The sequence below is a fragment of the Apaloderma vittatum genome, unplaced genomic scaffold (genome assembly GCF_000703405.1).
Source record: "Apaloderma vittatum isolate BGI_N311 unplaced genomic scaffold, ASM70340v1 scaffold9849, whole genome shotgun sequence".
Taxonomy (NCBI): domain Eukaryota; kingdom Metazoa; phylum Chordata; class Aves; order Trogoniformes; family Trogonidae; genus Apaloderma; species Apaloderma vittatum.
The window spans coordinates 23,747-40,194 of record NW_009733529.1 but is presented as its reverse complement, the minus strand read 5'-3'; the positions used below and the strand labels follow the sequence as shown (position 1 = coordinate 40,194).

General features: G+C 38.1%; 1 protein-coding gene across 1 annotated transcript in view; it reads left to right on the top strand.

Moving 5' to 3' along the window:
• Nucleotides 1-359: 359 nt before the first annotated feature.
• Nucleotides 360-16,448, top strand: part of LOC104278840 (laminin subunit alpha-1-like) — a gene marked incomplete at its 3' end in the record, with an annotated part of 39,456 nt that continues 23,367 nt past the window's right edge. The window contains exons 1-5 of the mRNA XM_009875938.1: nucleotides 360-528; nucleotides 888-1,000; nucleotides 9,599-9,841; nucleotides 14,451-14,630; nucleotides 15,978-16,067. Of these exons, the coding sequence (XP_009874240.1) occupies nucleotides 438-528; nucleotides 888-1,000; nucleotides 9,599-9,841; nucleotides 14,451-14,630; nucleotides 15,978-16,067 (717 nt within the window). The remainder of the gene's footprint in view (nucleotides 529-887; nucleotides 1,001-9,598; nucleotides 9,842-14,450; nucleotides 14,631-15,977; nucleotides 16,068-16,448) is intronic.

Below are 16,448 nucleotides of genomic sequence, written 5' to 3'. Positions count from 1 at the left end.
GGGCAGGGGCTGGTGACCTTGAGGAGAGGGTTGAAATGAGGCCATGGGCAGGGTGGGGAGAAGCTCCAGGAGGGTGAAACAGGGTCCTGAGTTGTGGACAGGGTCAGAGGAGCTCTAAGCAGTAGGCTAGGACAGACAGGGCTGAAGTGCTCCAGTGCCATGACAACTGATATGCTGATGTCAGTGTGGCATGATAACATGTTCACAAAACAAATTGTTTTCACTGTATTTTTCTGTATCTCTGACTCTAAGCTAGAAGCTCGTCATGAAACCCTGTGCTTCTAGCCACCCATCTCATACTCGTGTCTGTATTTTGTTTGCCTTGCGATGTGGTTGATAATAGTTATTTCTTTCAAGGCCTGTTCCCTGCCATTTTGAACTTGGCCAGCAATGCTCACATCTCCACAAATGCCACCTGTGGGGAGAAGGGACCAGAGATGTTCTGCAAACTGGTGGAGCATGTCCCAGGACGGCCCCTGCGCAACGCCCAGTGCCGAGTCTGCGACCATCACAGTGCCAATCCCAAAGGCAAGTTTCATGTCATTTTTTGTGGTTTTGGTGTGTTTTGTTTTTCTAGTTTCATGAGTTTGTCCTTGTTTTTCACCCATCCCCATTAATACAGGGTGCACTGGGGTAAAGTACCTTTTAGTCTCTCTTCCAGGTGAGTTATACTACCTTGGAGGAAAGGGCTGACAGAAAGCATGAGCATGTTATGTCACCATTAAGCACCACAGAGTCCAACGGCCTTTTTGTGTGAGGGAAGATTTCAGCTTTTGCATCTTTACGGCAGGAGGAAATTGTCCTCAGTGTGAAATAAATGTGCTGGATCAGAAAAAATGCAGTGACATGTATTTTCAAGAGGTGTTTTATTTTTTGCTTTAAAACAGAGCAGCACCCGATTTCCAGTGCAATTGATGGTACCAATAACTGGTGGCAAAGTCCCAGCATTCAGAATGGAAGGCAATACCATTGGGTTACCATCACCTTGGATTTAAGGCAGGTGAGTAACATTTAGGTGAGCATCATTTATTGTATGTAGGGTGAAAGCCGATGTAATTGATTGCCGTTCTGCAATCAATGGTTGGATAGTTAACTGGCTAACCATTTAGTTGCACATAAGTTAACATGGAGAGTTAAGACTAAAATGAACTGATTTTAAACAAGTGCATTTTTCAATTATTGTTCTGGAGCATCTTGGAGATTTTATTCTCAACAGACTGTAGTGGAAGAGACTATGTAAGCATATAGGTCACAGGTGGTTGTAATTTGTGGCTTGGTAACAATTGTATATATGTGGATGAGAGTGTTTACACAGGTGTTTCTTCTGTCTTGGTAACCTTCCTCTGCCTGACCCTGCTGTCTTTTCCTCAGCGTTCCTCTGATACTGTTTTCCTCCACCTTTGCTTTCATGCAAGTTACTTGGTAAGTGTAGGTTATTAGAAATGTCTTTCCAAGCAGCAAACAGTATTTTTGAGGTGTTGCTGTAAGTATATATTTTATGTATGTTGTCTGTTGCATGTGTTTCCGTTTATTAACTATAATGATTAGCTTGTCACCTGATCACTGTACAGTTTCTTAGTAGAAGTAGTAAATAATTTGGAGTAGGATGTGGTAGAAACCTTTGACATTTACATGAAGAAGACAGAGCACAATATATTTTTGGTCCATAGATATTGCAACTCAGTTATGGAGGAGGAAAGGTAAGGTAGGTGTCAGAGAATTATTACATTCACATCAATTATCTCACTGTAGATCTTAAATTAAACTCTGTTTAACTTTTGTCAGTATTTTTGCATATTTACACTAAATATGTAAACCTGTTAATGTGATATAGTGGTCACTTTGAAGTGTAAAAAGTCAGAAAGTTCAATTGCAGCATCTCCAGAACCCTGGAAACAGACTTTCCTCAGTTGAAGGATGCCCTTCAGGACAAAACTTGCCCTTCAGGCAAAAACTTGCATAAAATGGGGCAAAGTTAGTATTGCTGAAAGAAGACTTGATTTGACAATTTCTGTGGTTTTCTTACATGATCACCGTCTTGTTGGAAGGAAATGGTAAGAAATGTTCTATATTGTATCTTCTATGAAGTTTTGCTGTCAGTTGTTCTGAAGAGTTAGGCATTGTATCTCTAAACCAATGATTTCTGACTATGGGGAGACTGAAACTGGGCAGAAGTTGGTTGCTCTGTTTTGGCACTTTACAGCAAAGACAAAATATGTGAAGAAAACGTGTTTTTCTTGGCTTTTTCTTGCTGGTTTGCTCTGAATAAATCTATGTGTTGGCCTAAGCTATTTGAAAATCATAACTCAAGAATCCGTTATTATTGTGGGGATTCTTCCAATCTCTCTAAGAAGCTTTGTTACTAAGAAATATGTACTTTAGGTATGTAGTTGATAATAAGCTTTTGAAAGGTTTTTAGACCCTGCTTGGAAGTAATTTGGAAGATTAAAACAGAAGGTTTAACTTTCATGTTTAAAATGAAGCATAGATTAAACAAGTGCCTAGTTTGCTCTTTAATTAGAAAGCCAGACCATTAGGAAAATAATCTCAGGGTATCTTTTGTCAGTGACAGAAGGTTTGGATAGGACTTTGTTGTTTGAAAAGTTGGCTTTGTGTTTTGTTTGTAAATGGACAAACAGGAAGGAAAAATGGAGGAAGGAATGCTTTAGTTTTTATTCTCCTAGAACATTTTCACTTTGGAAGCAAACCAGTTGAGCTGCCCTCTAAATCTTTTATTCTCCAGCCTTAGTGCTGTTGATGTTTCACCAAATACATATCTTTCCTCTCCTTACCCACGCTCAGTTTCACTAATTCGATTTGAAAAGTTTCCCCCAAGGGGCCTTTCTTCTGTGTTTTCCTTAGAGAGTTTGAGAGAGAGAAGGCATCTAGGGCTATGCAAACTGAATGTAAATTACTGTTCTGTGAGAAAGGATTTGGTTAATAGAGATCGCTTCAAGTCAATGAGTTATTAGAGCTGACTTGGTGTGCTTACTGCGAGTCAGCACAAGTAAAGAAAACACAGAATAAAAGCATATAAAGGACCTTTAGCGATTTTTAGTAACTGTTTCCTTCATAAATTTGCTTGAGAATGTGTTAAAGTACTCTTCTAAGACCTTTAAAAGTATTCCTGGAAGTCAGTGTCTGTAATTATGTGTTGCAGTATATCTTTGGCATTGGTACTTTTTTTTTTTTCCTAACATTCAAGCTTTGTGTATTAAATCTGTCAAATGTGTATTAAAGTAAATATGTCCTTTAACTTTCCTTGTCAAAATATAGAAAATATTCACACCCTTTTGTGATGTGAAGAATAACCATCTGGTCATTATCTGTGTTTTTTGAGTAATAACCAGAAGATCTAGCAGTAAGAAGAATGGGTTGTTTCTTGGGATTGTTACCAATGTGCAGTTTAGAGATACGATGCTGTGGTTGGGCTGATGAGTGCTAGAATATAGCCTGGGCTGGCAAATGTGGAGAAGATTCCCTTAGCTGGTGAAAATTCGCTCCAGCTTACCCTAGGTGAAATTCTGGCCAGTCTGTCCAGTGTTTGTCTGTGTTGATCTCTTGGCTCAAAGATTAAGGGAGCAGAGGTTATTCTTTCAGCAAATATTCTACCTTGCGATTAGTTTTAGTCTAAAAACAGATGACCTGAAGAGGAGCTTAATGCTATCTCATTAAGAAAACAGGACTGGCTAATAAAAATCTGTATCAAAATTGCTGTTTTGATCTTTCGCCTTTGTAGAGTCCATGCTATTTATAACTAATGCTAAGCATTTTGTAGGGGTAGCCAGTGGGTATGTTAGCTCACGTGGATCATAACTAGGTAGATGTTTTCTGGTGTGCCTTTCAGTCTTTCCAGGGCCCAGATGTATGATAGTCTTTCCTCCCCCCCGAACCCCCTCTTTCCATTAAGTGTATGGCAGAGATCCAGAACTGAGGAGAGTAGCTTAGCAATGAGGTGTAATATTGATGTACAAGATATCAAGGTTTGATTTATGACTTTGTGCTTCCTACACTGGCAATTCTACAGAAACAAAATGCACAGCAGCAGTTTTAGATAAAAACAGCATTTTTTCCCTGAGTTTGACTCCTGTACAGCTACTTGGTAAAATTACAATGAATTGAAATAAATGCAGGCTATTATACATGTCAGTAGGGCGCTTGGGACAGCTGTAAAATATTTCACTGTCACACTGTTAAATGAAGAATACTTTCCTTGGTTTTACTACCATGCTTCAGACTTTTAAAGGTATTTGAAGGTGCTTTGTACTAGGCATAGTAGAAAGGCAGAAGTTTGTACATCATGAAGTCCTTGAATTCTAAAGCAAGACAAGTTGTTCTTAAAAGACTCATAGTATCAAGTTGAGAAAACATCTACAGTTCTGATTAAGTCAGAGCTCATGAATATTTCATGAGTACTGGATTGCCACTCAGAGGCTGATGTAAGACTTATTTGTAGCTTCTTCTGTTGGAAAGAAAAAAAAATATAATATGATTTGTACAGAGCCTTTATCTTGCAATTAATTATCAAGAAGGAGTTTCTGTAAGGACAGATCCTTTGCTGATGTAAAGATGTACTCTGACTTCAGTGGACTAATGCTAATTTATTTTATGTGGCAAGTTTAATTAAAAAGCCTTTTGTGGCTTTGTAAAACTAGGTGATGCAGGATTTAGGGTGCTCATTTGTACATTCTTGCAATATAATTCTTGAATAAAATGAAGTTTTCTATTCTAAAACAACGGTTGCATATAATGAATCAAAATCTTAAAGAAAAGATAATTCTGGAGCCTAGAACTTCTACTGGATTTAGTTTATTTTTCACTTTTACCATCACAGACTCCTCAGAGCAAAATGTTGCAAGCAATTGCTAGGCTTCACAGTCTCTAATATGGCCTGAAGCCGTATTTATCCCTTAAAAAGATATTTCTGTGACCAGTACAGTCTGATATGCAGAATATCCCTTAGTGTAGTCTTCTACTCTTGGAGAGTTTGTGCAGTTTACTTTTAGGCTTTTTGGACAGTAAAATGAAATTGGAGAGACTGTTATGGTAACCAGATTTATTATATGTGTTGGCAGCACTGAACAAAATGGATTTTTCAGTTTCACTTAAAATGCAGAGTAATGTTAGTTGTAATAAACAGTTTCACCACAGGACTTGTCATGCTATTTTAAAAAAAATACTTAGCTGATTTTTTTTTATTTCCTTTCTGTATTCATCCTGAAGGAAAGATTTTATGAAACTAGAAGGAACCATTCTATCAAGAGTCTTGCATTCCTCTAGACTTGTTCATTTTGCAGTCTTCTGCGTTTTGTGGTTTACGTTATGCCAGTGTGATTTCGGTAACATATGCAGTAGGACTCTGGAACTGATCCTGAGGTCCTAAAATCATATCCTCCTTTCAGTTTTTTTTCAAGGTCAGGTAGAGTTTGAATTTGAATTGGGGTGTAGATTTGAAATAGCAGTTGGTACCTCTGTTTTTAATAGGATAAACATTTCTGAAGTTTAGGGGAAAAAACCGCCTGTGTTGTGACTTAACTTTTTAACTTTTTGCTTTTGGAGCCTGGGCCTCAGATACTCACAGTTATGAAGAGGCAGAATCTTCCCTTGTGGTTATCTCCGTTTGTGTAAATTGACAAGTATAAATGGGAGTCATTATCTGAAAAAAAAAAATAAATACCAGAACTGCATATCATGGCTCCTATCTGTGTGGTTGTAGAGCACTGACCATGTCCTTGGAAATGGGGACTTTTTCCTAACATCTGCTGTGTGGCCACTGTTGCCCAGATGTACAGTATGGAGCAAAAAACCATGCAAAATTTCCTGATGAATGAGGGAAAGGGTTCGTTTATAAGTCTGTTTCAAGAATAACATACTTGTTGTTGCTGCATTCAGGGAAACAAGGTTGTTAGGCTAAATAAAGCTGCTACGAAGAGGTTCTCCAGTACAAGTTTATTTGGCTGGTCTTTACAGTCAGGATTGAAATGCCTGTACAATGACACTCTTAATCTATGGCTGCTTGGGAATTGCTAACTTGCTTTGGCTTGCCCTTTTTACCCTTGTAGCTCAGTAAGGAAATGAGTTCTGGGAAAGCTATACAGTCAAATTAAAGTGTAGAAATCATTAGCTCTTGCCTAACATGGCTCTAGTTTATCACATGGCTGGCTGGTAGATGCTGAATGGATGTAGGAAGTGGTTAGAAACTGCCTTTGGTGATGTTCAAACGTGAAGCACATCTAAAAATAAAAATCTGTAAAGTGCTCTAAGGATGTTGGAAAACCAGCATGCATTACATGGGGTTCCTGGTTCAGATCCAGTTTGGGTTGCAAAAGCTGTGTGATATGAGGTCTGCAAAAGCCCTGTCTGCTGATATTTCTTGAAACATTTTCATGTGTGAACACTAGGAATAATTTAATCCCTTCCTTCATCTTAATTCCCGTGCTTGGTGACATAATCCTTGAGGATGTAACTCCTACTGATGGTTTGTCTTGGGGCTTCTCAACTGCAGGAGCGTTTATGCAAAATCCTTTCATTTCTATATTTAACCTATGTATCAGGGGCTGTCAAATTTTCCTGGTGTTGTCAATATTTATTTTCCTGCAAATTTACCTGTGAAGTATTTTGGTGTACCTATGGGCTGTGTGTGTAATTGGAAGAAGAGTTGTGGGGATCAAGGGGAAAAGAAGACAATGATTTTCTACACTGTGCATACTTAAATGTTTACAGACCATTCACTGATTTTTCAAATGACTCTTGGGTTTATAGTGTCAAATACTTTCATTTGACTGGTGAACTATAGGCATGCAGGGAAAATCAGTCCCTAGATGTCTTGAATACCAAATATGGCTGCTGCTTCTCTGGAAGGACATGGACTTGCAAAGATGCAATTTATTGGTTTGTGCATTGATTATGTGCACAGTTGCAGTGAAAATTTTTATCTTTAGCCACTCTTCACCAACACCCTTCCTCCCCCCCCAACTTGATATTTAAAATAAATTTAATGTTCATATTTTTATGAATATCTTTTATTTCTGCAGCAGTTAATTTGTGATGAAGGATAGCTTATTGTTACTGGTTGGAACTGGATTTAAAACTAGCTACATCAGCTGCAGACTACAATGGGTCTTAAAAAAACCTCGATGTAATCAAAAGTAAATCATTTGTTGTTCAGCCAACTGTGTAATAAGTAGGGAAGTAGTTTAGTTGGGGACAACAAGCAGAGAGGAAAAATAAATGAGACACGTAAGAATTTTTGAAGAAAATTTTCTGTTGTGGCATTGAAAAACAATTAGGGTTCCAGTCCTGCATCTTTTGTGCATTTGAGAAAGATGATAGAACTCAAAGGAACTTTGAGGAGAGTAACAGTTCCTAAGTTTAGTCAATAAAACACCACTAGTTTTAAAAGTTGTCTGCAGTTCTCTTCTGTGGTGGAAGAAATACCCAATGAGTGACTCGTCACATATGTGTCTTCAGGTTAGGGGTACGCAAATAATGATAACCCAGACTCTGCTTGTGCATAACTCTGTGTGAAACAAGTATATAATTCACTACCATTACCTGAATCAATGAAATTCAGGTTGTATGTGGGAAATGCAGTTGCTTGCCTTTGGGAGTCTGCTCGAATTTTGTTCTTTTCTGTTTAAAAGCATGTATTTTAGCTTTTTTTTTCAGTTAGAGTTTGTTTGACGTAAGATTTATTTTAAAGGGGTTCTTCTCTTTATGGAAGCTGGATTCTTGGTATTCATTTAACTTCGGTCAAATTTTAAGATTGTGCAGAACAGCAGAGGATTCACATACCCCAGAGAAATTTTATTTCTGAAACTGCAAGGCTGTGACTAAACAGTGAGCTGACTTCTCTTTTTGCTTACTTCTACTTGCATTGATGAAATGTCATATAAGTCAGTAGGAAAAAATCCTTATATTGTGTAAATTTTCATATTTATTGAGACAACTGGAAATGTTCTGTTCGTATGTGCCTTATGTCTCAAAGGAAGAAAATCAGACCAAGTGAATATCATGTTTAAGTAACATCTGATTTTAATCAGGACTGAGGTTGGTTGACTTTTTTTTAAGTTATTAAATCTAGTAAGTCATTTGAGGATAAGTATCACCAATTTCTTTTTTTCCTTCTCATGGCTACAAGATGCCCTAAGCAAAGCTCTGTTCACCTGAAGAATGTAATTTCAAAAGTAGTTGCCTGAATTGCACACATAATGCAGTTACTATTTATCTCTTTTTTTCCCCATTTGAGAAAATAAAAATCTGCTTTTATGTGGCAAGTACTATTCTTGCTTTTCATCTGAATTGCAAAAAAAACCAACACCCCAAAACCAAAACAAAATCAACAAAAAACACACAAGAAAATAAATCCATTAAAAAAGAATTTTAAATTTGAAATGTCTGAAAGAACTGCTTATGGCCAGATTTGGGCTCAGTGCAGTATCAGTACTGCACATGCAGATAGGAATTATGATGATTATACCAGCCGACCAGGCAGTCTGCTCAAGTGAGAATACATACCTTTGAGAGGGTTGAATAATATGGCATTTTTCTTCTGTATGTGGCTTGATGCTATAGTGCATGTGAAACATTAAGCTCCTATATAGAAATCTTATCAATTTGCAATGACAACCTTTTTAATTGAGGTGATGTAGTAGGTATTAGATAAGGAAGAAGATAGTAGCTGTATTAAGTGCACTTCAGTGTTAGTGTCTAATGCTGTAGCTAGTTGGGGGCCAGTGCAGGTTATCTAGTTGCCATGACAAGGTCAGTTAAAATGTGATAAAAACTTTATTGCCCTGCCTACTCAAAAGTGCTGAACAGTGCTGTTGTGTGGGTGAGGATGTCACTTTGGACCCAGGATTGTTAAAACAATAGTCAGGATATCTGTATAGCTTAGAGAGTATGCATCTTAAAAGAGCTAATATCCTTAAATAAGGTTAGCGTGGTTATATTTGTTCATGTTCATCTTGTCCATCTATGTGTGTTTTCAGCAGTGTCTGTAAATAGTCTTCTGCTTAAACAATTTGAATATAGAATGGAAATGGAATGCACAGATATTTTTATATAGTGTGTAAAAAGCTTGTCAGAAATGCTATTACTGGGAGGATTAAACTCCCAGCTGAAACGTGAAACAAAGAATTATTTGGGCTGCAGCTGTTTTGAGAAAAAGAAAACAACAAAACACTAACCCAGTTCTTTGAAGCCCTCTGTGGTTTAGAAAACCTAAATAGCACGTTTCCCATACGAAGAATGTTATACCCAAGTAATCCTGAAATGTACAGTGTAGATACTGATTTTAGCTACTACATTAATACAGGGTGGTGCACTGAATACATTTAATCTTTTGGTCACATGAACAAATGTTTTGTTGTAATGTTAGAGTTTTGACAAAAAAAATGATGTGCATTTGTATTAGTAAAAGATTGACTGGCCTTTTGTCAAAAGTTTGTGCAAAATTTTTATCCAGTCATTGTACCAAATTTTACACTCTCCCCAGGCAAGCCATATACTGTTTGTAAAATTCCAGTCTAGTACTCAGTTGGCTTCTAGTCTTTTACAGTATAATGAAGTGTTCATTTTTTAATTTTATTTTTTTTAGGTCTTTCAAGTTGCATATGTCATCATCAAAGCTGCTAATGCTCCACGACCTGGAAACTGGATTTTGGAACGCTCCATAGATGGCACAGAGTTCAGACCATGGCAGTACTATGCAATTAGCGATACTGAATGTTTAACTCGTTATAATATTACGCCAAGAATTGGGCCGCCAACTTACAAGAGAGATGATGAAGTGATCTGTACCTCCTATTATTCCAGACTAGTTCCCCTGGAACATGGAGAGGTATGTTTGGATTTGCACTTGGGGTTTGTGAGTAAGAACATGGACCAATAGCAATTGGAAAACATCTGGATCACAGTTACAGAGTTCATTACCCTCAACACTACTAGATGATCTGTTATTCTTCTTTAATGATATTATCTTTACGGCATGTACCAGTATAGCAGACTTTTAAATGTTGGGATGAGACATATCTTTGACTCTATCTATTCCTGTTCCTGAACTCTTCGTTCTCTCTCTTTCTAATTTGACAGTAGCTATTAGCTATGGATTATCAATTGCTTTATCCTGAAAGACTATAGCGGAGGCTCCATGTTTTGCCAGGTTTTTCATTTAATAAAGAAAACCCATGTGTTAGGAACACCTGGTTGTGTGAGATAAAGCTGCAAGCATTGTTGAAATGTTCAGCACAGCTGGAACTCCTAAACAAGCTTTGGCATTGTTTCAGGGATGTAGCATAATTAAAAGAACTACAAGTTATGCAGCCTCACTGTTAATTGTTCTTTCTTTTAACAAACTCTATTCATAGCACTTGTGGAATTTGTTGCACAGAGGCAGCCACATAATGAAATAACACGTGAAACCCAGTGGTTATTCTATAAATGCAGTGTTGTCTCATGGAGAATGCTAATAACTCTTAGCTTAATAGAAGCCAATATTCTTTTATTTCTTGGTTAAGAAAAGACTGGAGTGTATGCAGTTAAGGGTTGGAGTGTGTCAAACTTTCACATAAACTTAAAACTATGTTTCAGCAAGGAAAGAACAATGATATTAAGTAACATCAAGTCACATGCACTTTAATAAAATGTGTTTTTGCAGTGATGTAAGCATATGCCCCACAGATCGGATAGAACAGACAAAGAAACTTAACGTATCTCTTCATGCAATTAACCAGGGAAAGCCTTAGTTGGACCCTCTATGAGCAGTGCCTCTTGTAATGTATGTCTAATAGGCCATATACCTCCAAAACCCAGAATGCTAGAGATTTAGTGACTTTTTTTCTCATCTATTTTTCTTGATGTACACAGAATTAATTGGGTGACACTATCCAGAACATTGCTTTTTCTTCCTGAGTGCAGTAATGTAAAAATATAAGAACATAAAATGTGGCAGAATTAGACTGCTGTGCACTATGTAGTATTGTGGAATCATTTAGGTTAAAAAAGACCTTTAAGATCATTGAGTCCAACTGTAAACTTAACACTGCCTAACACCTAAACCACCACTAAACTATGTCCCTAAGCACTACAGCTACACCTCTTACAAATACCTCCAGGGATGGTGACTCAACCACTTTGCTGGGCAGCCTGTTCCAGTGCTTGACAACCCTTTCGGTGAAGAAATTTTTCCTAATATCCTATCCAAACCTCCACTAGTGCGACTTCAGACCATTTCCTTTTGTCCTATTACTTGTTACTTGGTGGGAGAGGATGACACCTGCTTTGCTACAACCTCTTTTCAGGCAGTTGTAGAGAGAGATAAGGTGTCCCCTCAGCCTCCTTTTCTCCAGGCTATACAATCTCAGTCTCCTCAGCTGCCCCTCATAAGACGCTTTCTCTCAACCCTTCACCAGCTTTGGTGCCCTTTGGACAGGTTCCAGCACCTCAGTGACCTCCTTGTAGTGAGAGGCCCAAAACTGAACATGAGATTCAAGATGTGGGCTCATCAGTGCTGAGCACAGGGGCCGGTCCCTTCCCTGGTCCCGCTGGCCACATTGTTTCTGATCCAGGCCAGGATGCTGTTGGCTTTGTTGGCCCCATGGGCACTCTGCTGGCTCATGTTCAGCCAGCTGTCCACCAGCACCTCTGGGTCCTTTTCTACTGGGCAGCTTTCCAGTCACTTCTCCCCAAGCCTGTAGCATTGTTTGGGATTGTTGTGACTCGGGTACAGGACCTGGCACTTGGTATTGTTGAATCCAGTCCTTAGCTCATTGATCCAGCCTGTCCAGATCCCTCTGTAGAGCCTTCCTACCCTCGAGTAGATAGCACTCCTGCATACAAGCTGGCAGTCACAAAGGACAGGTTGCTCCTTCATAGCTGGAATGGCAGACAGGAATATTCCCTGCACAGAGTATCTCACAACCCATATTAGCAAATCTTGGAACACTTTTGAAAATACAAATATTTAGTGCTTTGTAATTGATTCTGGCCAACATATTGAACTTAAATATGGGGCTATAGGAAATTCTGCAGGTCTTGTATCCAGCACTTGTTATCATCCCAATGTTCTACAGTCAGTTTGTAGTGTGCAGGTGTGAAGGAGCTGTTAGGGTAAAAAGACCACATGTCTGAATATCACTTTTTTGCCAAATCAGATATTTTGCCAGTTTGCCTGCTAGATTTTTCACAACTTTGAAGAATTATAGCTGCTCTACTGTAAAGCTCTGTTGTTTGCTTGATTTATACTGCTTGAAGATCTACTTAGAGAAATTCACATAATGCAGTCAGGGCTCATGATGAATTCCAAGGCCTAAACTACAGTTTGGAAATGGTCTTGGATTATGGAGGAAAAGTAAGCCCAAAATATGTATTACAAACATATTAGGATATATAAGCAATATATTAGCCAAATATAGCAGTGTACATAGGGAATGATTCTTTTTCTTCCCTGGTGTCTTAGTCTCTATTCCTACTGTTTTTTCCTTTGCCTGCTAGGAAAGATACCTCTGTTGTCTCTATAGAAATTATAGCGTATTGTTACAGAATTTCTACTGGTCAAGCCAGCGGTTAATGTTGGAGTAAAAATGTGAATGTTTCACATTTCATTGCTTGAAGGCACTGTTCTTGAGTAGAGAGAGTGTGTATTTCCAGGGAATTGGAGATTTAGGTAGGGAAGATTACGTAAAATGAAACTGCATCTGTCACACAGGAAGTAAGGCCAAGGGTTGTAACAGGCTTTTTTGGATCTTTAAATCTCTGGATCCTAAGTGATAAAGAGGAAACATATCATGCTAGAACTCCTCATGCCATGAGTGGGTCATGCTATCTTTGTTGTAAAAATCAAAGGATTGCACTGAGCCCAGCAAATTCTATGTCTGTAGTTAAGGGTTAATGAGAGTAGGACATGGTGTTCCATGCTAAAATTGGGTTTATCTATAATGAGTAATACTTTTTTTTGTGGGCTTGGGTTTTTTTTCAGTGGAAGTAGCGTGATATTTGAACGTTAACCAATGATTCTGCCATGTAATTCCCAGCAGAAAACATGACTTTTAAATGAATATTTGGAAGCCATTTGCCTTGGGGAGAACAGACTGAGATGAGATGGGCATGCTCAGTCTTCAGTTGTATTAAACATGGGCCCAAGGAGGAATAATCTGTTCTGCATGTCTGTGACACAATGGAAGAAGTGGTGTGATACCCAAGAAAAATGTGGTTTAGAGATTAGGAGCACTTCTAACAATAAAGCCAGAAAGAACTGGGAAAATGGATGATGGTTAGTTTCTGAATGGACTATCAGAAAAGTGGAATTCTTGAACACAGTATACTCGAGTATTTACACAGAATGGTGGTAACCCATGAATGGCAAAATTATAATGTTGAGAGTGTGAATTCCATTACCAGTTTCTGTTTGTATGTCTTTGAAATAGCAAAATTACTGTCTAGGTAAAGTCTCTAGCTCCACTACGGAATTAAGATTTTTTTTTTTAAAAAAAAATAATAATAAAAAATCTTTAATATTTAGAAGTATTTTCAGAGGAACAATTTCACAGTACTAGACAAAGGTGAAACTACAAATTAAAGAATAGTACAAGAGACAAAATTGCTCTTCATAAATGAAGTTATGATAAATGCCAGCTACTGTAAAATGTAGCTGACAAGCCCAAAGCATGAGCACTTGTTTGTTGTGAGCACCATGTGAACTGTTTAACATTTCTTTCTGGCCTGTAGGGTTTCATTTTTTGTTTTCTTCTGTAAAATGGAGCAGGAACCACACTGTCATGTGAGACTAAATCCCTCTCTGCTGTTAAGTTGCTTTGAAAAGAAGGAAGGGACTGTTGCCAGAAAAAGTTTTGCAGCTTGACACCAGAAGCTGTCTCAGTGGGGCCAGTGTGAGAAAGGCCACATAGGCTGGTTTGTGGTGGCAGCTCCTTACTTTCAATTGTCATCTGTGTTGTGTCTTCCCACTGCACTTTCATATCAGCGACTACTCTTTGATATCTGAGCAGCCCTGTCCCAGCAAGGCATGGGGTACTGACCCCAGATTGAGCATGTATGCCATGTTATATCTTGAAATAAGATCTTTACAAATTGCCCAGGAGCTGAACTTGTGGCCAGAGTTACATGTTCTGCATCAATAAGGGAGAGGCCGGAAGACTACAGGAACCAAGGAGTAGCTTGTGGTACCATCTCTATGGTATTTCCACAAAAGTCTAGGAAACTTGAGACTATGAATGGGCTTAGAGTGGTGATTTCAGAACTGTGTGAGTCAGGAAGCAGGAATTCTACCTGCAGGTAGAGGATGGGGAAGAAAAAAGAATTCCAGGTAATCTAACATCTTTCCATCCTAGGTTTTTGCAAAACAAGCTTAAGTTCTATGGTTTTAATTCTCACTGTATTTGTTGTTGCAAATGAATCACAATTACGTTTATGATTAAGCCAGTCCCTCTTTCTAGATTCACACATCACTGATCAACGGTAGGCCCAGCGCTGATGATCCTTCACAAAAGCTTTTGGAGTTTACTTCTGCACGATACATTCGCCTACGACTGCAGCGTATTAGAACTCTCAATGCTGACCTCATGACTCTCAGCCATAGTGATCCTAAAGAACTAGACCCTATTGTTACCAGGAGGGTAAGCTGGTTGCTTGTAAATGGTATTCAGTATGACTTGATGGGAGAGCCTTTTCTGATCGAAGAAAAGCTTTGTGAATTGTGTCTTTATTGATTTTGAAGACTTTATATCCAGTCATTGATACCAATTGTGTTTAGTTTCATGTACATTGTTCCCTAAAAGAATTGACATGTAACTGTTGAACAGCACCTATATTTCTGTATTCTATTTATTTATTTATTTATTCATGTAGCATTTGATTAGCATTTGTCTCCTGTTCAACTTCAAACTACACACAGCTACTGTCAGTTTTAAGAAAACAAGACAAAGGAGATGAAGCAGGGAATACAGTGAGAAATACAAACATGCTTTTGTCCTCAATCTACACCTCCTCTGTAGTTAAGGACCTACTGTTCATAAGTCCCTAACATTAAAAAAATACTAAAATACTAAACATAATTAAAAAAATTAAACCATAAAAAATTAGCTATGAAATCAAAGAGGCTGTTTTGCTCCAGCTCCAAGATTCTTTAAAGAAATAACAGTCCAGGAGTCAGCATGTCTGACCACCCAGGGCCACCTCCTCTTCCTGAACCAGATGACTGTAGGGTTGTTAGGTCTGAGAGTCTTGAACTCTTTCCTTAGAAGTGTCCTCAAAAAGTGTTTCTTTTCCATTTCCCTGCAGTACATACTTCCCAGGATACAAACAGGCCAACCATGTTGATACTGCAGCTGTAACTGAACCCAGATGGTCATTTCCTGCCTCTTGCTTGCCTTGAAAATTAAATTCTTTCCTTATGTATGTTGCTTTTGCTCACCACTGGCAATATTAATGGATTGTACTCTGCTGTATCACCAGTTTTTAAGCTAAGAATTTGGATAGAATAATACAGCAAAGATCTGGTCTGGAATCAAGAGCATAAACTGGTTTTAAGGGAAGGCAGAGTTCCTGTTTTAAGAAACCATACTCTTATCCCTAGACTGAAATGAAAATGTAGAACTTGTTATGCTTCATGTCTTCTTATAGGGTGAAAAAGGGATTTTTTTTTTTTACAATCAAATTTTTTGGGGGGGTTACGTTTGGTGGTCTTCCCTGAAGCGGAAGAACTGTGCATATTTATTGAAAGTTCAAAGTCAGTTACTGTTTTTTACCAGTGAGGAAAAACACGTGGGGGGAAAAAAGTCTCAAAATGGAAGGCTTCCCCAAGTGGTGAAAGCTGAAAGCTTCTTTTATTTTCAAGTATTTATTTTCTTTTAAAATCCACAAATAGTCAAATGTTGGTATTTTATTTTCCAGAGAAAGGGGGGAAGATATAAATACATGTAAATGTCTGTCATTCATGCTTCTTTCATCTATGTTTTTTGCAGTACTACTATTCAATAAAGGACATCTCTGTTGGTGGCATGTGTATTTGTTACGGCCATGCTCGAAGCTGCCCTCTGGATGAAATTACAAAGGTATTCTTTAATCTCTTTATTTTCACAAAATGACTTTTCCAGTTTAAAAAAAAAAAAAGATTTTGCCTAAATGAGAAAGAGGAAACTGAAAGAGATCTTACGATATGGTGCACACAGTTTATTTGATATACTTTTTCTTCCTTTTCTGGGCAATCATACCTGTGTCTCTGGTAATGTAACTTTTTTGAAGTAACTCTTTGTCTTTTGGCATTAAATTTAAAGAGTTCAAGGAGCACAACAAGAAGTAGCCTCTCTTGCAATGCAGGGATTTATCCTTCCAGTTCTAGAAAGGCTGTTCCCCAGTAGTTGATACAGCAAGGTTGAGAAGTCTAATGCTAATTGTGGGGTTTTTGTGGGTCTTAACCTTTTTTGGTGTATGTC